Source organism: Lottia gigantea (assembly GCF_000327385.1).
Source record: "Lottia gigantea unplaced genomic scaffold LOTGIsca_53, whole genome shotgun sequence".
In the NCBI taxonomy this organism is placed as follows: domain Eukaryota; kingdom Metazoa; phylum Mollusca; class Gastropoda; family Lottiidae; genus Lottia; species Lottia gigantea.
The window spans coordinates 746,646-770,118 of record NW_008709815.1 but is presented as its reverse complement, the minus strand read 5'-3'; the positions used below and the strand labels follow the sequence as shown (position 1 = coordinate 770,118).

Genomic DNA, 23,473 nt, shown 5'->3' with positions numbered 1-23,473 from the left:
CATCAGTAATAGTGGTGATTGATAGTGTGATCATGGGTTTTTTTTTTTTTTGAATAATTTTAGCTTTGATCTTTTTTGATTTAAATGTTATATGCCCTGCGTTGAGTTAGCAACCCATTACAAAATCTTGGTGTTCAATCATCTTACATAATGATGTGATGTGTTTTGAGGAAAAGACATCTGAACGCAGGGCAAGTTATGTGTTGAAAAATACATAAATGGGATAATTTGCTGGTTTTCTTTAAATGTGGACCTGTTGTTTTAACTTCATTATATTTATGTGTGAGAGGTTGTTTTCATTTAAATTGGCTTAGAATAGGAGTTATTTACTTGATTTATAGAATATTTATAAAAATATACCAAAACAAATACTGGTATTAGCTGTGTGAACTCTCCAAATAGAACGCTTAGTTGACAGATTGACATTAGATTCTATAGAAGGGTGTGCGAAATCTGCATTTCTAGCAACATCTGCGATAGTTGGTATTGTAATAGACTTCTACTATATTACTTGGCATTAAGAATATATGAAATAGTCCTTGTTATCATTATTGTATATAGAAAGAAGGATCACTTGTAAATATGCAAATAATATATCTTATAAACAAATCCATTTCTTATTTATATTAACATTGACTATCTCACTTAATCATTAACATATTGACAAAGTAGTAATAAGTTCTCTCTATGTGAATATTTCTAGTGGTTGAAGAAGAATATATAGGCCTACTTGAATAATTAAAAATAATCGTTACTTTTAATTTGTTAGGTAAACTGTAAAGTTGTGTATGTATGAAAAATTATTGGAATTCCTTATCATTTTTTACATCTGCCAATTTCAAAACAATTTAAACTGGATTCAGCTCAAATATAAGTTATTGAATTTCATGTAGGGTCTAATCATGACATTTGTTTTTAATTTATAAATATGTATATTTTGTTCATTGGCTTCATAGTTTATCCCTTTATAACTGTTCTGTATATCACTTCTGTACATTATTTTAAGCTTAAAGAGATCCAGTCCTAAAATTAATTTCTCTTATCTTTGATTATAACTTATTTTTGTTTCCATGTCTTGTCAAAATTTAAACTTGCATCAGGTTTGTATGTGATCAAATGAAAAGAAAACTAAAATGAGGTACAAAAGTAATGACTGTGTGACAGTTAAGAAGATTGTATGAAGGTTAATGTAAAGCCACGATAAACTGAACAAATTTTAATACTATCTATTGTATATAATAGATTGTGAAATCATTTGTGGGGCTCAGAATTTCATGAGCATCTAATCCAAAAACCACTGAGTTATTTAATTTTCGCAGATTAATGTCAAACATTTTTCAAGGTTATCTAAATTATCCGTATCCATGAAGATATGTTCCCAAGAGTAAGTATTTAAATTTTTATATCTTATAATATTTAAAAATTTTACCTAATTAACTTTGAATACAAGTACCACATCTCTAGATAGTGCTAGACTTTGCATAATCTTCATGATAATATAAATATTACAACTTAAAATAATTTTGAATGTACATTTTCTTTTATTATAAGCATTTCGAGCCTAAACCATCTGGATTTTCTGTACACATGGTATAACTTGTAAGCCTGTGTTAGCTAATATATAAAAAAAACAGATGTTTAAATGCAATTACACTAGAAGGAAGATACATTAGAAGGAATTATGTGCATAGAAAATCTAAGCCCTAATCCATGCATCTTTGATTATTTGGATTAGCAGAAAGCCTATCTGGTCTTTGAAACAGATTATATGTATCATTTGTGTATATAATTATTATTTGAGATCCATGTAATAAGACATTTTCTTAACTGAGGGTGAAAATAAATGTATTTTGTTAAGAAATGTTTTTCTTTCTCTTCTTCTCTTATCTGGAACTTAGCATTTTGTTTTGTCTAATTGGATCCAGATGTTGGTTCAGATTGAGATAGTATCTTATGATTTTAAATACTTGTGCGCCCTTCATGTTTACTAATGCTGACATGAAAAAAGCTAAGAGTTTCTCGAATGGTACCCATTTATGAGGTGCATTCTGGGTCCACATGAACAGTGAGGCTGAAAGAAAAATACCCCAAAATACACATAAATAACAGAAATATAAAAGAATAATATTATTTATTTATATCGTTAAAGTAAAATGTATAAGTTTCATTTTTGTTTAGATCACATGAAAAATGGTCTGAAAATCAAACAATAAAATATATAGTCAAATATATTTCAGTCCACTTTACTTGTAGGTCGTGTAAGTAGTAATTAACACAATGTAAGTTTAATCCGTACAGTTTCAATAACTATTTATTCTACCTGCAAATAAAATGAACTGCTTGTGTTTATGTTTAATATCAGACCCAGATGAGCAAAAATACCTTTGCTATACTATACTAGATATAATTCTGAAATCTCTTGAATGTCAATCTTGACTAGATGATCGTGTAAAAAGAGAATTTAAATATTGGTCAAAGCAGATATTTGACGAGAGGTTTGAAGGATGAAATACACTTGTGACAGACAAATTTTCGCAATGGCTTATGCAAAATATCACCACCACACATACAAACCAGAAGGTAAACCAACACAAAATGAGAGTAAACACAAACGTGTGACCTCCGAATGCTCAGGATCTGTTAACAACGTGATAAACAATAGCTCTCTGATTGCATATAACAATTTAGCAAAATTCTGCCTCAACCATAATATCACATGCACATTTTCACAAGCTTCAATCACCGTGACACTCTGCCACACTGACACTAGTGCATGACCGCCAATTCATTTTCATTGAAACATCAAAATGCGACGATCTTTTAGCAGTTCCTGTGAAACCATGTCGGATGCGTTTTTTTCACATGGTTACATCTGGAATCTGTTTGAACCTAGAGATAGACAATTGCCCTAATTATTACACTGTGAAATGTCATATTGTTTACTTATTTATTTTAAGTCCATTATTTCAACATAATATACATAAATGATGATCAACAAATTGAAGGCCTCCACAAAATAAAAATATAAAAAATATGGTTAATAAACAATACAAAAAGCACTTTCTATCTCGGGCCATTTTCAGATTAAAAATTTGTATTGTAAGGTATTACTGGTCAATTTATCCTTTTAATTAAAAACATTGAAAATTATACATGAAAATATTTGTGAAATATACTATTTAATACTAGGTATTTACTTGATCAAACTGAATTGTTTAAAAAGGGTTAAACTTTTTATGTTAGAATCATGATATTATCAAGCCTGTTGGAATATTTTTGTATTAAATTGCTTGAGATTTTAAATCTTAAAAGTGACACAGATTGTTCCTCATTCAGTGTATCAAATATTCCTTTTATAATCATCATTCTAGTGAACAAAATTTTACCATCTATATAAAATCAAATCTACCATCATTGCAGTTTATTTGATACTAATGACTAATGATAATTTTCAATAATTAGACCAAGTAAGCCAGTAACTCTTTGAACACTGATTGTACATAAAAAACCTCATATACCCTGAACTCCCAACTGATATAACTAAAAGCATATGATCTTGAATTTTGAGGCATGATGGCTGCTTGAGTATCTCATGATTAGGGGTTGACAAGCAGTAGTGTAAACCATGTCAGGTTTTAATAACTTAAATAGTACTTAACTGAATTGAATCTTTCGTTTTTTGCAGAAAAACATACCGTAACGGACAAATATTCATAATCGATAAGCTTAAGAACACAGTTTAACTATAGATTTAAGAAAATTGAGTAAAGAAAAATCAAAATAAGAATGTCGACTATCTGACAGTGATGACATTCCCAAATTTCTGATTGGTAATACTTGAAAAAATTTTACTTAACTTATTTCAAGTTAATGTACTAAACCTATTTCAAATCAATGTACTTAACTTATTTCAAATTAATGTAAACATTAAACAGAAAAAAATGCTAATCTTCATCCAGTGTCAGTTCCATATTGGCTTAAATCCAAAATAAAAATGTCCACCATATTCTAATATAATAAGATGAAAGTGGTGTTTAATGAGATCTATAATGATGATTGGAAAGTTTTCATAGAAATATAATAATTCTATTTTGTACATATAATACAAGATGGATAACAACTGGTTTACAGAACAAAAAAACTGGAAGGATTTGAAACAATGTGAGTAATATTCTAAGTTGTAACTATGCAAATTTCAGAATTGCATTTTTTCCAGTTATTTTTGTATGATAACATTTTTTCTGGCACAAGGAATAAAATAAATTGTAAACGCCCTATTTTGCACCAACCAAAAAGATTCGGCTCATAACTAAGATAAGACAGGAGTTGTCATGTATTGGATTACGATACAGCTATCTAAAGGAAGGCCCTGCCTTAAACATAATATCTACTTGATTAAACAGATAAAAATTTGCCATGATATCAGAGTGTTCATAACATAACTTCACTGATTCTATATGATATTTTTACATGACAACTAGGATAAATAACAATATAATTTGTGCACAGTTCTCTTTACAAGAGTGTCACAATTTAGAAGTAGAAATATATTTAACAACATATCAAAATTCATTCCAGATTTAAACCAAAAATCAATTTATCAGCAGTTACACTTCAATTTACACAAAACTCCAATTTAAGGTCCACAATCTCATCAAGGAAGCTTTTTTTCTCCTCTTTAGATCTTCCTCAGGTGAAGCAAAGATTGTAATCATACAACTACATGTGTTGTTTTATATCTTCATTTCAAATCAAACAAATGTATTAATGATAGAATGTCTCTCAAAAGCTTCAGATTAACAATTCATTAACATTGGCAAAAGGCCTATTGTTTATTGATTTTGAGTATCGGTAGTCTAATTTGCTTACTTTCTTTCACTTTCACTTTCACATGGTAAAACCTTCTCCTCAGGGACACCCAACCCCTTCACAATTATCATCAGGACAATGCCACAAAACACAATTTCCTACACAACTGTAGCAGATGAGAAACACGGCCGCCAGGAAAACAAGGCTGCAAATTGTACATGGTTTTCTGACTAGAAAAAAACTGGTCAAATACAGCACAATAAACATGGCATGATTGTATATCAGTGCTGGGTTTAGTGGCTTCGGTATGAGAAGAACTGGAATCAACCACTGTAGACAATACATGGCGACTTATTTTACACTTTATCCGGGGCACATCTCTTCATAGAACCAAAATTAAATATTAAAACGTCAAAACATTTCCACTTGCACTTACTTTACCCGAAATGATGTATGCAAATATTTGTGTTAGCAGTTTCGTATCCAACTGATTTTGACTTCTTCCACACAAATAAGCCAATTTCTGATTAAATTTATAAGATATCGGATAGAAATGACATGGACTATTATTCAAATTAAATATGTGTTCAATTATTTTGTAAGAAAAAAATAAAAAGTTAGTTATACCAAATTGTATGATACAGCTCTGCATTAAAAGGTGAAGGTCGTTAGCCACATGTAAACAATATCACGTAATGAAGATGAAATGGAATGAATGATCCACAGATTGACTTATTACCAAGATTCCATTACAAGGATCATTAAATTTTATCACTTAAAGTTGGTAACCTGGATGATACCAAAATGGTAAAAGCAAAGAAAAAAGGTGAGACAACGATCTAATTCTTACATCAGGTGCCTTTATTTTGAAATAGATTCACAGTGGTGTTGGTCCAAGTTCTACCAGTCTTCACGACTTCAGTTCTAATCATTAGCCTAGGCCTGTTTGGATTTATGATAATCATGCTGTAAAGTGGAGTGTACTCTTCTTGTTTTATGAACTACGTATGGCTATTACTTTTTCAAAACAGCTTCTTACTAATATCTACCTCAACCCATGATATAATTCAAAATTATAACACATATTATTGCATAGTGAATAATCTGAAAGATTAATAAGTAAGATTGACTAGAACTACCTATATTGGAATATTTGAAAACGATAAGATTTATTTCAGTTCCCACTGCTTCTAAAGAAGAGTTGATGATGATGACAGTCTCAGAAATTGTCAATGAATTAATTAAAGCAGATCAAGAAGGCAAAGATGTCAACTTGAACAAGTCAGTTGTTTTTTTAATAATGTTAGCTCTAAATGCCAATTAACCAATTAATTTGAGCAGTCTATAGGAAACAATCATCATTTTTTTGCAATACTCTATATGCTCTGATTGTTTGGGAATTGTTTAAAAAACAAATCATAGTTGTAAATAGTAATAAAGGTTGATTATTGTTTTGATGATGTCTATGGTTTATCTCTGTTCTTCTTTTACTAGAGTGAAGACGAGAATATCCAGTAAATATGGTTTACCTAGTCAACCTAGATTAGTAGATATTATAGCTGCTGTACCACAGCAATATAAAAAGGTAACTTGATTTTTATGGGAATTTGAGAAACTATCATTTAGTTGTGGGAATTTATCAACCACCACCTTGGTATTGTAAATTATCCTTTTGTTGTGGAAAGATGAACTTCTTAAATTTCTTCCAGGCATTGGTTCCTAAATTAAAAGCGAAACCAGTGAGAACAGCTAGTGGAGTAAGTCTTTGTTATTTATTAGATCACTAGGATGAATGGAGCTAAACAATACCCAGCAAGTTTGAATCTGGATGTGTCAATTTTAAGTTGGCTGACAAATTTATGTCATTGATATGGTGTCAGATGTTTACGTCCTTAAGAAATACCACAATTATGCAAAAGCTTATCTTATAATATAAAAAAGAAACCAATAAAATATTTGACAGTTAGACTCGGTTTGAAGGCATGCTGCTACTTCTGAAACACCTGATGCCACAGGGGTTGACCGTTTTAGAGACCTCAACGTTTGAGTTCCCTTTTTTTTTCAATAGATAGCTGTAGTAGCAGTTATGTGTAAACCTCATCGTTGTCCTCATATAGCTATGACTGGTAATATCTGTGTGTAAGTATATAAAATATATCTAATTCACCTCTTGATTTAATTTTTATTACTCCAGTTCGCTGTGTTCTTACATCCCTGTATATAACTCTTTATCTGTGAATTATGCCTATTTAGATAATGAATTATGCCTATTTAGATAATGAACAAAATGACATGAAAATACAAGTGACAATACAGTTAAAACAACAGCCCTGATAATCTTTCAAAGGCATATTAGAAGCACAGGTTATAGGTAAATAATACAATTTATGGATAGATACTTCTAGAATATTTATTACTTCAACGTCATCAGGAATATAATATTCAGCCCTGATGTTTTGTTATTTTAAATTGTTTATGTTTATTTAAGATATTGTCCTGGTGGTCCAGATTCAGATTTTGAATATTCTACACAGTCATATACTGGTTATGAAGTATGTTGTTATTTTCTTATTTCCTCCTTTAACACTTTAAACCCTGAGTGTAAATGAAATATAATGTCATATACCTTGAACTCCAAGTATTATAAGTAAAAGTGTTTGATGTTAACATTGTGTAATGTCACTTAGTAATGGTCAGTTTACCTGCTGCTCAGGTATATATTGTGAAAGGGTGAAAGTGTTAAAATCTTAAAAGTAATCTGTAACTCAACAACTTGATGTGCTTGCTTGCTTTAAACATGAAGGTTCCAGGTTTCGATCTGGGCTTATATTTTTCAAGGTTACTGAATATGTGTTGTTGCTTTTTTTGTTTATTTTGCAAAGGCTTATCTGCTATGTATTGTGATAAAACAAGGCCTGTATGATTTTACTTCCACATGAAATTCTTTTCATTTCTTTCCTTGACCTACTTAACAATTCAATCAAAATGTAATTTTGGGAAAGATTTTTGAAATGTTTTGTTTGATTTCAGCCCACATCAATGAGAGCTATTAGAGCAAGATATAATCCATATTTACAAACCAGACATAGAGTAGAACAGGTACATATATATATGTTAAAAAGGGACACTTTCATTCTTTGTGACTTAAGACATTTCTATAATAGATCAATTTGTATTGACCCATCAATAATTAAAAAGTATACCAATTAGTTAAAGGAACAGGATTACCATCCATTTGACCAATTGAACATTATTTTCTGAAACAGGCCTATTTAGCTTAGGCTAATCAGTAATAATGTTCAGAGCTCACCGTTGAAATTTGAGTTTTCAAATCCATGTGTGTTCAGAATTCCCTGCATTTGAAAGACTACTTGTCTTTTTCACCATATATAGAAAGTGTAATTTTTAGTTTGAAGTATACATGAAGGGGTTATGCAACTATTTACATATATTCAAGACCCAAATCAACCCCTGAAAATGGTAAACCATGGCCTTAAAGCATATCCAGTGGTTTCACAGCATTGCAGTGTGTCTCTCCTTGCAATTTCACATCATTGTTTGTAATCCCAATCAGTTACAGAAAGCTGGAATGTATGATTTTTATTTTGTTTTCGTTACTATAGTTACAACAACTAGGACATAGTGTAGATAAAGTAGAGTTTATAGTAATGGGAGGTACGTTTATGAGTTTACCTGAAGATTATCGAGATTATTTTATACGTAATTTACATGATGCTCTATCTGGTCATACTAGCTGTAATGTCAATGAAGCTGTCAAGTAAGTATATTGCTGTACTGTTTATTAAAGGGACATGGTCGCCATTTGTTTGACCAATCATACTTCAGTCTCAGCTAATCAGCAATAGCAATCCATATGTTCAGAATTATCTGTGTCTGTATGTTGAAATGATGATTCGTCATTTCTTGAGACTCTGCCATATATAGAAAAGACATATATAGAAAAAAGAAGTGAAATTCCTAGTTTGAGATATTTTTGAAGGAATTGTTTGTGCAATTTTTGTACATTTCTAGTACTTCTGAAGACTATTTATATATATTTAAGACCCAAACCAACCCCCCGAAAAATGGCAAACCTGTCCCTTTAAACCAAATTAAACATAGGCTCTGTGCAATAGAAAGTAAGAAAGAATATACCCTAATACCAATTTACTTTTTGTAATATCTTAGGTTCTCGAGGTCCTTGGCTAAACCTTTTTCCTCAATGTTCTGTACAATAATTAGGAAGGTGAATTAATCAAGGTCACCAGACTTTCGAAAGCTGTCCAAGATTAGAATCCAATCCATAACCTGTCGGATGTAACCTAGCAAATGACCCATGTACAGATTTCAGCGCTCTAAACATCTGTACTATGAAACCCCTCATTCATGTCAGGGCATGACCAGTCCTGTCTTGATTTACCCACTGGAGCAAAAAATAAGGATTTTTGTTACTTTTAAGGTTTTCTGAAAAGAGCACAACAAAATGTATTGGCATCACCATAGAAACCAGACCAGATTATTGTCTGAAAAAACATCTGAGGTATGGTACCATATTTTATATACTCAGAGCCATTTCTGTTAGTGGGTCAAATAAAATTTGGCAAAATCGGAAAGGAGAATTTTTGAAATCAGAAAAGATCAGGATTGATAATCCTTGTTGCCGGGCAAGATGTCTTAGATCTCGCACTGAAATTATGTCATTATAATTTGATGAAAATATAACCTATTTAGAATAGGAAGAATGTTCACCAAAAATGGAAAGAATGAATTCCAAATATATGTACTTGTATTTTTGTGAGTTAACAGTAAACAGTATTAATGAGAAAGTGATATTTTTTGTAGTGATATGTTAAATTATGGCTGTACTAGATTAGAAATTGGTGTACAAAGTGTTTATGAAGATATTGCTAGAGATACCAATAGGTACTGTCTCTTTAAAGATGGGTTTCCTTGTTTTGTAGTGCCATATTAAGCTAACTATTTGATGAATTGGTGTTTTTAATGAATAATCATGTATTCTTAATCATATCATTATGTTCTTATCGCATAAATTAAGAGTTTTAACCAATCATAAATGTCCATGTATGTACAATCTGGATAAACAAAAAAAGACTTTTTGACCTTTCTTGATCGGTCTCTCATTGGAATTCTGCTGGTAATTCTTTTCTAATTTAGCTAATTATGAATTAATTATGGAGATGTGAGACAAACTGGTATTTTTCAAAGTCATTAGAACACCTCTACTTTCTATTCATATAAATATTAGCATTTTTATTTTCATAAATGAAAATAAGGGAACCCATCTTTAATATAACATCATCCAAAAGAATTCATTAGTTTGCTAGATTTTACCCTATGTGATCACTGGCCTTGTATTTCTCTTCTTACACATCATTATTGAGGCAACAATGTTAAGGATATTTGTTTATTGTTCTAAATTTAGGTATATGTGATGAGATAGGATACTAAAATTTTAATTCTAACTTGTATTTTATCAGGGGTCATACAGTAAAAGCTACGTGTGAATCTTTTCAAATGTCCAAAGATGCTGGGTTTAAAGTGGTGTCACATATGATGCCTGATTTACCTAATATCGGGTGGGAGAGAGATATAGAACAATTTATTGTAAGTAGTCGTTAATAGAATTGTCATGATAGTAGACCTGTCCTTAAAGATACAGAGTGGTATCAGGTGTTTGGAAGGGTCAGTTGTCTGGCTAGTGGCAGCCACCTTAATCATCATTGTTGAGAAACTTTTGTAAAAAATAAAATATGGAAGATAAGTTTTGATTTACTTCTTGCGAAATCATTTTTTTAACCTGAAATAATTTAAAGTGTAATTCTTTATTCTGTTTTTTTTTTCAGGAATTTTTCGAAAATCCTGCTTTCAGAGCAGACGGGTTAAAAATTTATCCTACATTGGTGATAAGAGGTACAGGTAGGTAACCTTGAAAGATTTCTTACCTTTTCTGTACCTGACAGCAATGAACCGTGATAGTCAAAATAAAAACTCACAAAATAGCCCACAAAAGAAAAGTCCTCTATCAGGTACCCTTTTTTTGGATGATGACCATTTATTAATAAAATAATGAATAAATAGAAAAAAGATATGAAATAAATAATAATGTTTCTATGGTTACAGGATTATATGAGCTATGGAAGACAGGTAGATATAAGAGTTATCCTCCCAGTGTACTGATAGATCTGGTAGCTAGAATATTAGCCCTAGTACCACCCTGGACTAGAATCTACAGAGTTCAAAGGTCAGACTTCATACTTTAAATTCTGATATTATTCGAAAGGTTTTAGTTGTTGAGTAGATTAAGGTCACTGCTGTTTTTAATAACTAAAAAATAACAGTAATGCCTTTTTGAAATATCGTTAATTTTATATTTTCAATCTGTATTCAAGTGGAATAGCTCAGTTGGTAGCAAGTTTGTTGTCTTGTAGGCAATTAGGCACCCTTGAAGGATAGAGAAATTCTGATGCCATGGCAAATGCTTCTGAAAGTCAGCCAAGTATCAGCTTTCAACCCTTATCACCTAATGATATACTGCAGTGTTTATAGGACATAACATTGTATCCAATTTCATTTCATTAACATTATAGAGATATACCAATGCCTTTAGTAACATCTGGTGTGGAACATGGTAATCTGAGAGAGTTAGCTCTAGCTCGTATGAAAGATCTGGGCACACAATGTAGAGATGTTCGGACTAGAGAAGTGGGTATTCAGGAAATACATCATAAAGTCAAACCCTATGAGGTAAATAACGTTAAAATTAAGTCCTCATGTTCAGAAGATTTGATCAATCAAGACACACCCTTCTTCTTCTGAGACAAAAGCTTAGATTCTTTGTATATTTTGGCTGTGCATGCAAAAGAATTTCAGATTAATTTGAAATTCAATAAGAATTGGTATAATGCAGGATCTCAATCATTTTTTGCTGTGTATTTTATGATTCACTAACGGTTATAAACCCAGAAGGAGTGGACTAATGCTGGTGGTCTTATAAAATTTCCCATATTGTACACTGCATGGTATTTCTTTTCTTTTGCATAAACATCTTTTGAATTGTTACCTTTCATTCCATATTAGGCTGAACTAATAAGAAGAGATTATGTAGCTAATGGTGGCTGGGAGACATTTTTATCATATGAAGATCCGGAACAAGATATATTAATAGGGTTGCTACGGTTACGCAAGTGTTCAGAAGAGACTTTTAGACCAGAGTTAGTGGGGGGATGTTCAGTTGTACGAGAATTACATGTTTATGGTAGTGTGGTTCCTGTTCACGCTAGAGATCCTACTAAATTTCAACATCAGGTTAGTCTTTATTTTAATGTTTTACAAATGGCTGTTCTACAAGAAATATTCCTTCCTTCCAAGAAATAAAAGCAAGAATTATGAATGCCACCTGCCTCTCAACAATCTAACATGTTCCTTTAGTAATGTATTGTGTATGCTGGGATTTTGTGATGCAAACAAATGGTACATTCTAAGAAGCATTTGACACTGAATGTACCTTTTGTTCGAGTCACAAAATCCCAGTGTTGGAGAGGGCAGAAAATGTTATAAAGGGCTGTCTTTAGACACTAAATGAAGTGGTTTCATGGATAATAAAAGTTGATTAGAAACAGAATGATAGTTTGACCTAATTAAATTTTTCACACGTGCCCATTCCACATTCTGATATTCTTATCATTGATTTGATTGGTAGAGAATTTACTTCCAGACCAATAAGATTCTTTCAAACAATTATTGTGGAAAAGGGTTTGAATAACCACAGGCAATATTTCTAGTAGCAAATTCACTTATTGTGGAAATTGCCTAAATCTGACAAAACCTTGAATTAGTTTTTTTTATTTTTTTCAGGGATTTGGTATGTTATTAATGGAGGAAGCTGAAAGAATAGCTAAAGAAGAACATGGTTCGTGGAAAATAGGTGTCATATCAGGTATAGTCAAATCATTGTATCAATCCTACACATTTAAAACTGTTAAATCAAAGTAATAAAGTCGTTGCTCAAACAGCTGATAGAGCTGGGGATAAGGTAAAAGTTCCAGGTTTCTTTTTTGTGGAATTGCAGAAAATAATCGAAATGAATGGAGGTTAATATCCTAGTCTGCACCTAATTGAGCCAATGAAGGCAGGCAACACTTTGAAGTTTGCAATAAGGGAAAATTTGCCAGCATTAATTTTCTTTGATTTCAAACTGTTGAGGTTTCTTTAACGTGCACAGCCTGTAGCAAACATCTGAACAACTAGATGCTTTGAATTAAGAGAACAAATCTTGAGAGAGGCAAGTTTTAACATAAATTTTGTATTCTGTAGGTGTTGGAACCAGAAATTACTACAGAAAAATTGGTTATGAATTAGAAGGACCTTATATGACTAAAATACTGGGAGACAAAACTGAGGAATGATGGACAAGGGAATTAAACTGATTAACTCGAATCTACTTCCAAAGCTTTAGAAACTGTGCTTGAACAGCCCAAATAGTGTCAGTTTCCCTCGACCAGTGCTTCTATAAGAGATTATCTCCTATACAACTTTACACTCAGAGACAAATATATGAAAAAATTGAAAATTGTTAAAAGTTCGATAAAAAGAAATGAAGTTTTTAAATCTTATGTTCTGTCTCTTCATTTGGCAATGTCATGCAGTATACAATGAGGGAAATTTATATATATCTCTGAAGTCTGGTACTTCTATAGCGATTGTCGTGTAGTTGAATTACTTAATTGTCGTTAAGGTAGCTCGATTTATTTGTGGTCTGAAATATTTTGACGGCAGTTATTTCCCTTTAACTAACTTTCTTCAGTCCAAATATAATTTATTGCGACTTAAAAAATGAAAAACTCAGTGTATAGATGTCAATGCGACATACCTGTCTTATGCTAATTATGAAATTGTTATATAACAATGTATGTATAAAATGTTGAATATAAAGTGCTAAAAAGGTATACTAATAATATTTATTGCTTTCAAACAAGGAAGAAACTCTTACAAATTTTTATGTTTATAATTCCCAAGTAAAATAGCCCAGCCAGTGGATTTAGAAGCGCAGTGAAGTACTCCAAAAAGAAATAATATATGTATAGCAAAAATGATTTCACTTTTTATAAGATTGAAATAAAGTTGCTAAATTATGCATTATTCTCATCTTGGCGCATTGTGGGTGTTTCATTGGCATTTCTACAAGAAAGACGGGACCAGCCTGGACCCCCCTCCCCCCACTTCGACTTTCAAAATTCTTATCACATAGTGAAGGGATTGCCCGTGCGCCCTCTACTCGGCCCCGTCGCCAAAATTTTCATAGAAACGCCGCTGGTTTGATCAAGCTAAAAAAATCAAAACAGTTCTGTAAAGGTAATCATCTTTTAATTCCTCTCTATAGAATCACCTCTAATTGCAGAACAGAAAATAGATGCACACATTTCACAAGCAATACAACAGTTATAGATGACAATAGAGGTATAAATGTTAAATACAGCCTGATTTAATCGGCGGTAATCTAATGGGGCGAAACAAGGTCATTTGATAATAATATTATTGTTTGTTAGTCGTAGGCCCTAGCGAAATCAGGTAAATATTTCAAAATCGTGATGGTCTGACGTCAGAGTTTCCGGGTTGCTAGAGGGGAAAGCAGGAAAGCCCTTGAAATTATGTGTCAGAGTTTGGACACGTTATATTCTGGTGGCCTTTGTTACTATATTTAGTACATTTGATACAACTAGCATGTTATGGTATGATGTTTATAGTGGTCTGACAGGTTGATTCATTTCCTTAATCGTGTACAAAAGATTTGGAAAGTATTTCGGGACATTTACTTTTTAAGGCTTGAAAACTTAGGTTTTTCCTTATTATTAGTGCCCCTGACCCCATGTTCTTAACCGCACTGTTAGAGGGGTTGTTAAGGGGTTTTCTAAACTGTTTATTTGTATTGGGATCATATAATATGCATCCTTACTATTCAGATGTTTGTTGTTCTTGCAATTATAGAAATGCTTTACCATATATCATAATCGCAAAAGTATTAGATTCTTTTAAGAAAATTGGAATGGTGCAATCGATACTATCAGTGTCCCCGATACATATAAAAGATTTTGAAAACAACTTTACACAATCCTAAACCGATTAATTCTTTGTATTTTTAGAGGGCGAGTTTTTTATTTTTTTCAGGGATGATATTTCTGATTCAAAACATGTTTGACAAAGGGATAGCCCAGGTGAGAAACACCTTTTGTTATCGTAAATTGCACTTGGCGGACTTACAAATTTTGGGGCTCGGTTATCTTTTGAGCCCATCCTGGCTTCAAGGAATAACCTACCCCAAATATATTCTTATCTGAAATATTGTTTCGAGTCATCATACATTGTTTTAACTGATCTGCTTTAATTTTACGTCTGCTGTTCTTTGGATTTGAGCCCAACTTTTCAATCTTTGGGCTCCTCGTACCCCTTTTTTACATTTAGATGTACCTTGTAGGCCTACCTCTTACCCACCATGGGCAAACTGAAAGTCACCAAAAGTTTCGAGTTATTCACCGAATCCCTGCTAATATTGTTTAGCACTTTTATTTGATTAAGTATTAAGTTCTGATATTTTAAATTGAAATAACCAATTTTACACAGAAAAACAAACACTTCCTCAAAAAGGTTCATTTTCCGTGTTTTGTAACCAATCAATGAATTTATTTTGCGAAAATTTTTACTTGGAAACAAGACAGTCCTAGCAACACAATAATTACTGCAGGGTGCGAGTCAAGGAATTCCCCTAGTTACACAGAAATACTCTCTGATTGGATGAAGACATATTCTCGGTTAAATCGATAACCCACGTTTCCGAGGTGTTTTTCCGAGATGTCCGTTGTAATCCACAACGACCATGACTCATTAGGTTGTTGATGTTTTGATAGACTTGTGACAAATAGGCCTACACTATAATTGGGAGGTTAATCTAGGGTCTGCTACACGTAATCCTAGACTTTGATAAACAAGATGACGAAAAATCGTTTATAGATTTTTTACTCATCAGTCATCATTTGGTTATCACAATTAATGTTGTTGAGATAACCCAATTGGAATGGATTTCACGTCCCTTGGCACATCACTGACTTAATGTCGACGGATTATGCTTTTCAATTGGCAGACAAGAAAACAAATTGCGTCAAACAGTGACCATAGTGCCTTTTTCGATTTCCAGCGTGCATAACTTATCGCCCTTGGTTTAGTGTCTCATCACATGAAGAGTTTGCAACCCCTGTTTCTTTTAACATTTAGATTTGTATTGCTAATGTCGACAACTCTTGTGATATGTTATTTTCTCAAATTGATTGACAAAATCAAGCTTCTAAGCCATGTCATTGCATGTTGTTTATTTTGTTTTGGCTCAAATAATTATTGTTAAATCTCAGGACTAAATAGTTTAATCTTGACGCTAAAGCTATCTACATTAATATTATCTTTACTTTTGAAGGCTCTTTCAATTACAGGTGTACGCCTTAATTCTCTCTTGACGCTATATCTTTCTCAACCTTCAAGACAAACTTTATCATACTAGTACTAAAATAGTCAATAGTATGTCTTAAAATAGTAGGCTTGGCTAAAAATATCAGTCATGACTGTATTAGAGTTAATTGGGTGATATCCTCGCCTGGTATAAATAGGGTTAAGTATTGACTTGACGTAGGCGTAGTTAGACTTGACAATAAGGTTACGCCAAAGGTAGATTCTTCTTAAGTCATGTTATGCAAACATACTCCACAATTACACTATATCCCCGCCTAGACTGATAATTCGGTACGGCATTGATTTTACCAGCGCATTCTGGCCACCATCTTCATAATGGTCAATTAATTTATCAAGCAAAGTACATACATACTATAGCTCTTAAGCTTCAGCCGATGGTCCATGTTAAATTTTCAGTGAATTCCATAAGACGAGCTAGGGATTTGAAAAAAAGAACCGTTCGTTGACCTGTGAAATGTGAAAATGTAACAGAAGGCTACAAGTAGCCCGTTGAACTTTAATTGTCTTTTATGATAATATCGCCTTTCATTTTGCACTCGAACTGTTAAATACAAAGACAAAGTTAACGGGCACATTGTCTGAAATCTGCTCAATCCCTTAATAAAAGATACCCCTATCTCGTTGCTATGGATACTATTTTTAACTCTCAGCTGAAGAGCCAAAATGAGACACCTGTCGGCACGTGCTTAATTTGAATAAAGCTGTTACCTGATCCCTGATGGTTGATTCTCTTTATTAAGCCCGAACCATGACCCCGAATGACCCTATACACGCGACAACTGACAATATGATTATTGTTTCCAGCACCAGTCAGGGGTGGCGGTGTATCAGTAATTAAGGCGCAAGTGACCACAGTAGCCTAATTCGTTGTGAACGGAATCTAGCCCTTCATGGAAAATATCAGGCTACTTAAGCGCAACCAAATTCCGATAATGCATGAAATAAATAGATAATAGTCCTTTATTTCCTACCGCATGACCACATTTTCAAAGAATGAGAGTTCGGGAAATATTTTATCGGTCTTATGAGAAAAACATGTCGTCGTTTCGATTCTTGTTCATTCCTGACATGAACGACGACAAATATTTTAGACATGTGAATTAATATAACCATATAAGGGACTATTAGTAACAACTGTGAGCATATTCAATTAGTAACGACAACTGCAATTATTGTTGCATTAAAGTTGACTAAACCCAGTGGACTAAACCCAGCGACCGACCAGTTTCTCATCTATGCCATTCATTTCTAGCAGTCGTTGAGAATACAGTTGAATTATGCTAGTCACAACGTTGGCCTTAGCCCCTATTAGTCGATCAGGTATATCGAAGTTCGGTTGTCCACCGTCATTCATCAAGTCGAAATTGATAAATATCAACGGAGCAGAACGAGATTACGTGAAATGGGTATAAGGTGTTTTAAACATGATATATCAAGTCTGCCAGATTTAACTTTTAAAGGGTTTAAATATCTATTTAATGTGAAATTTTGACAAAACTGCGACGGGTATCAACATGATATTTGACTATGTCATGTGTCTCTATTTAACTAGTTTCTTCAATGAAAGTGCATTCAAAGACGAAGAGTCAAGGTTTAATCCTCAACTGATTATCTGAATGGTTTGGCGGCTATCCACCCGTCCGATCACATTGCTTGTAAAACATTGTTGAATCTTAGAGAGTAACAGACCATCGGCACAATACTGGGTCCGCCCCTCCGTCTACAATACAATACAAATATTTGAGTAAGGTGGCACACAAAATTTCTATTTGACTCGCTACACTGCGTTGAGTACAGCGACTCGCTACACTGCGTTGGGGACGGTGGCTTGCTACACGGCATGGAGTACAGTGACTCGCTACACGGCATTGAGTACAGTGGCTTGCTACACGGCATTGAGTACAGTGGCTTGCTACACTGCGTTGAGTAGGCTACATTGACTTGCTACACGGCATTGCGTACAGTGACTCGCTACACGGCATTGGTTAAAGTGGCTTGCTACACAGCGTTGTTTACAGTGACTAGTTATAACGGGGGACACAAGAAAAAGTGCGCATCTAAATGTTTATAAAAAAAGTCTGTAAGATAAAATATATTCTAATGAATTTTAGAATCAATAAATGTTTGATTTACTATCAGTGTTGCAATAATTGACTATATATATATTTTGATTAAGACACATATATCCTATCCATGACAAGATACCATAAATATTAAAAAAAAAATTAGAAAACATGTCTGCAGTGTTTATAAATAAATGGTGTTTTTAATTCACAAGTCAATGAACAAATAATCACAAAATGAGGAGCTTTACGTCCTACGTTTATGTAATGTGCAAAAAGGAACCCTTTTTCGAGGCGGTGCTGTCACCTCGAGAGGAGATTTTTCTCAAACGGTGGAGACATCCCTCATCATATTATGCCAACGATTGTTGAAAAATTAAACCCCACCCACCCTTTTTCCAAAATGAATTATCTCGGTTTTCGTACATCATTGCTATGCCGTCTGGTTTGTCAGAATGACACGTATTTTGTATTTGAGCTAAGATGACCATTGTCTCAGTCTAGTTACTGTCATTATTCTGAATTTATGGCATGAATGTGGACTATATATCTATATGGGAACTTTTAATTGAGTCTAGAACAACACACTTTCAATCAAAAGGATTATTTATATGGAGATAAGTACTAAGATTGTATCCAAGAAGCTCTAAAAGTGTTGTTTAACTAATAATTCATTTCAGGCAGATCCACGTCAGGTCAACTATGCAGTAACAAGATTATTGTTACTTGGAAGCATTTTGGTACCTTCAAGGTTGGCAGGCATTCTCTTTGCACTGAGCACGTCTAGAATCCATCTTGGGCATGGTGACCCAGTGAGTTGACGGTTCCATGCTTTGTAAACATGTCAGTGACACACAAACTTTTAAAGATATCTCGAAAGTTGGAAATGAAATTAAATGAAATGAATGGAGTTTTACGTCCTACTTTTCTGCACCATGTGGGCTAATGAAGACGGGCAACGCCATGCAGAGTGCGATGAGGGAAATTTTGCCAGGACAGCGGCATTAGCCTGCTCTTTTTCGATTTCCAACTGTCGAGGGATCTTTAACGTGCATAGCCTGTAGCACACGGGGCCTCGGTTTATTGTCCCATCCGAACGACTAGACGCTTTTTCCATGTCAGCCCCTCTTATGTGCATCACTGACAAGGGGTCGAAAGTTGGAAGCCGAAAAAAAAACTAGGTATGCTTAGTGCTGCTGCCCTGTCCAGTCTGTCTCCTTAAGCCCCGTCAAGTGCAGCAGAGTGGGACGCAAAACTCAATCGCGATTACTGGGATCTCTATTACCGTATTGCATTGGAGAAGAGCATGGACACACTGATGGAATATTGTTGTGATTCTAACCTGGTACCCGTTGGGCAGCTTGAACGTATTTCATCGATGTCGTCACAACTCCGTGTGGTCATTCTTAGAATACTAGTCCGCGTGTGGTGAACACATTGAACCTGGTATATGACTTTCTTATCAAGTAATAGTCAAGAACCAACTCGACGACATATGACGTACAACCATGTACCATAAACAACGTTCTCCGACCAGATAAGAACACCATCACGAGTCTTTGTAGGTTCGTTGGATATTGAAAATCGCATGCCGAAATGTACTTTATCAAAATGCAAAATAAGAGATTTGAAAATAAGTATTCGTCCCGTTGAATTTCATAAAGCATAGCATAACATTATCAATGGCCACGCAATCGTTTAGTGAAGACGAATTGAAATCCCAAGCACAGTAGGCCTACCTGGAAAAAAACCCCTTAAATTTAGGATATGTTTAAAAGTCTTTTTAACCTTGAAAGATATCAAGGAAATTTAAACAGTAGAGTTATTGATCTAATAACGAGTTGTTACATGAATAAAATTCGAGTATTCACACCCACCATACTGTTAACAAGTTACCACATAGCTTTCATATCTCAGCTGATAGATACGGTTGGTGAAATATGCTTAAATTCTCTATGGTCCATTAGTATGAACAAGAGGTTATTCTTAAAGGCAACCTGATAGGAAACTAATAACATCCACTTGGAATGGACATACTGTCTACATTTGGAGTCGTCGGAGCATTTTTTTCATGCCTTGAGGATTCGAACCCACGACACCTATTTGCATAGCAGAGGACAATCCAACTAGCTTCGTATTGCGTTTTCCCTCTGTCTTTACCCCAGAAAAGACACATAAAAAACGTAAACAAAGTTGACTAGTTCCACTTTGAATGAAAATGAAATGAAATTAATTGAGTTTTACGTCCTACTTTTCTGCACCATGTGGGCTAATGAAGACGGGCAACGCCATGCAGGGTGCAATGAGGGGAATTTTGCCAGGACAGCGGCATTAGCCTGCTCTTTTTCGATTTCCAACTATCAAGGGATCTTTAATGTGCACAGCCTGTAGCACACGGGGCCTCGGTTTGTTGTCCCATCCGAACGACTAGACACTTTTTCGATGTCAGCCCCTCCCACCTGCGTCACTGGCAGGGGGAAACCGGGTTGAAAAATCCGAAGGTATTATCTCGACCTATGCCGGGAAAATCTTGCGAATCTAGAGACATTCAGTCATGATTTGAACAAAAGGCTAATCACACCAGCCATACTGTATAACCTCAATGTATGTAAAGAATTTGATATTACATACCGCATGATCTAATCATTTTACCTCACCTTAAAGGGTCACTTAGTTACATGTATTTTCTTATAATTTGTACTTAACAATTGCACTGACAAACGAGGGAGGTTAGCTCTGGATTGCTATCTGCTATCAAAACTAACATCTCTATCCGTCTCGAGTGCTTTTTCGAAAGGCATCTAAAGTCACACACGGACTACACATTGAAAACTAACTTTGATCTGTGCATAGCAAAAACTATGTGCAGTAACATCGTGCACTCGATTCCGGTTCAGATCCGAACTAATGTTTCATTTAATATAAGGATCCAATTTTTTGAAATTTTTCATGAAAGATCTTGACAGTGTGTTTTTCAGTTTGATAACATCTCGTATAATGGGGCATGAAAACGCTTTAATTATATGTGGAAAAATCCCTGTCAAGTTCTCCGCCCTCACAAACCGCCCCCCCCCCCCACCTCTTTCTTCCTCCTTACAAACAATCTTGTCAATATCTTACCGACAACGTACCCAGCTTTCAAGGTCGTTTACAATCAAAACCTCATATTGCATACCAGTGTAATATTTTACAATGAACATTTCATGGAAAAGGCTGGTATATAATAATTCTTCGAAAACTCATTCAAGAAGACTGCGGGGATTTTATATATCACACCTTGCTTTATCACAAGAGGTGACCGATTTATTTGAAATCTGATTATGCAGCGGTAAAAGGGTATCCCAACGTATGACATATTATAATATCTTATGGGTGTCTCTCACAGACAATCCTAGAGAATTCAATCCCAGTGATATGCCAAGAGCCCTTTCAGAATGACACATAAAGAATAAACTTATTACTGTATATATGTGGACTCTCTTAGAAGGTTCAAAACTATTCGCAAAGCAGCTTTCTGTATTGCTGACTATTGCAAAACTATCCCAGCCTCTCACATATTTTAACATTCTTGTGGTTTGCGAAATATTTCTAATATTTCTAGAATGCCTCTTCCCTCCTTTTCTATAAAAATATATTTTCTTTTATTGTTGTTACCTTAATTTATGTTGCATAGATATATTTATGCAACAACATAATATCAATCAATGTCTGCATTGGCCACGTGGACGCCTTAAAATTTCGAAATCCAATGCGTATATTTGAAGACTTTACAGGATTAGTTTAGCATTAATGTTATAGAAACAGCAATACACATGTATATGTTAGTCCGGATTAGGATTATGCAAAATCTTTAGATATTTCAGTCCTTTGCCAAAGATTGTTCAGTTTAGAAAGAAATGTTGTAGAAACAGTTACATATATGTTATTCCGGATTAGGATTATGCAAATTTGTAGATATTTCAAATATTTGCTATAGATCGTTAAGTAATCTGTTTACCGCAATAAAATAAATATCTTAACTGTACATAACTACTGTTTCTAATATTTATAACTCTGTTTTGACGATAAGGTAAATATTATAGGTATAATACGCTACCTTGGTCGCACCTTAGTTAAGGTCATTGAGTACCTGACTCAACCTAAATCTCTATAGTTGTGGTTATTTTAACTACCGGATTGCGGATATCTCTGTTTCCGATCCCCTTTGACGAAACATTTCATGCAGTACTCATCTGTGGGCAGCCTCGGAGAAGCGAGTAATATACCCGGTGGGGCAATGGAGTGTTTAGTTGCAGTGATGATACTGGTCGAGGCCCAGAGGAGTAGATCTCTATTTTCCGAGCTGATTTGTTCAAGAGGGGTACAGCAGTAATAAATGTCTCATGTGGAGATCAAACACCTTAAAGTTTGGGTGACAAGCAATATTTGACTTTAGTAGCTCTTTTAATGTCATTAAGACATTGGTAAAGATTAAGTCTAAAACGTAACGAATAAATATCCGGGTCATAATGATAAGAGACAATTTCTTTACTCTTATATGTTTCGATGAGGAAACGCAGGCAAAGAAATTCAAATTAGTAATGTATATCGTCGGCTCAAGTCAATCGGTGTACCCCAGTGGTGTTTCTTTTTCCACTGACCTAGGCCAGTGCTTTTATGTAACTATATCTCATCATCCAACACCGTTGGTTGAAACGGGTACTTTGAGTCATTAAGAACGCTGTAACTCTCATAAGTTATAAGTAACTATTTTTTTTTTCCTTCAACAATTAACGCTTTTACGTTCAAAACTGGGTGTGTGAGTTGACAGACATCGTGAGGCGTGCATTGTTTAATACTTGGCACACAATCATTTGCATGCAATATAATAATAAACGTCAAAACATGACATGAATTTCTCTTTCGAAAAGTTTGACTTCGCCTATATCGAAATCATAGCTTTGTACTGAGTTTTAAGAGTTTCATGAGGTCATGTCATACTGTGATTTGATTTTGAAAGAAAAATCTTTGAGGCTGTCATATTGAATACTTAAGCTTTCATTATATCACAATTCGTCATTAAGACG

At 33.9% G+C, this 23,473-nt stretch overlaps 2 protein-coding genes across 2 annotated transcripts; one reads left to right on the top strand and one right to left on the bottom strand.

The window, feature by feature from the left end:
* Positions 1–4,416: 4,416 nt before the first annotated feature.
* On the bottom strand, positions 4,417–5,245 carry LOTGIDRAFT_193584 (hypothetical protein). The gene has a single exon (XM_009062771.1). The coding sequence runs from the start codon at positions 5,152–5,154 to the stop codon at positions 4,909–4,911; it is 246 nt and encodes an 81-aa protein (XP_009061019.1). The 5' UTR covers positions 5,155–5,245; the 3' UTR covers positions 4,417–4,908.
* A 225-nt stretch (positions 5,246–5,470) lies between these two features.
* On the top strand, positions 5,471–13,774 carry LOTGIDRAFT_193581 (hypothetical protein). The gene is made up of 17 exons (XM_009062770.1): positions 5,471–5,635; positions 5,988–6,090; positions 6,304–6,394; positions 6,519–6,566; positions 6,878–6,948; positions 7,298–7,361; positions 7,840–7,908; positions 8,433–8,587; positions 9,269–9,349; positions 9,652–9,732; positions 10,308–10,434; positions 10,674–10,746; positions 10,951–11,071; positions 11,418–11,574; positions 11,908–12,135; positions 12,685–12,766; positions 13,144–13,774. Exons 1-17 carry the CDS (start codon positions 5,614–5,616, stop codon positions 13,233–13,235), a joined length of 1,665 nt encoding a protein of 554 aa, XP_009061018.1. The 5' UTR covers positions 5,471–5,613; the 3' UTR covers positions 13,236–13,774.
* The last annotated feature ends 9,699 nt before the right edge of the window (positions 13,775–23,473 follow it).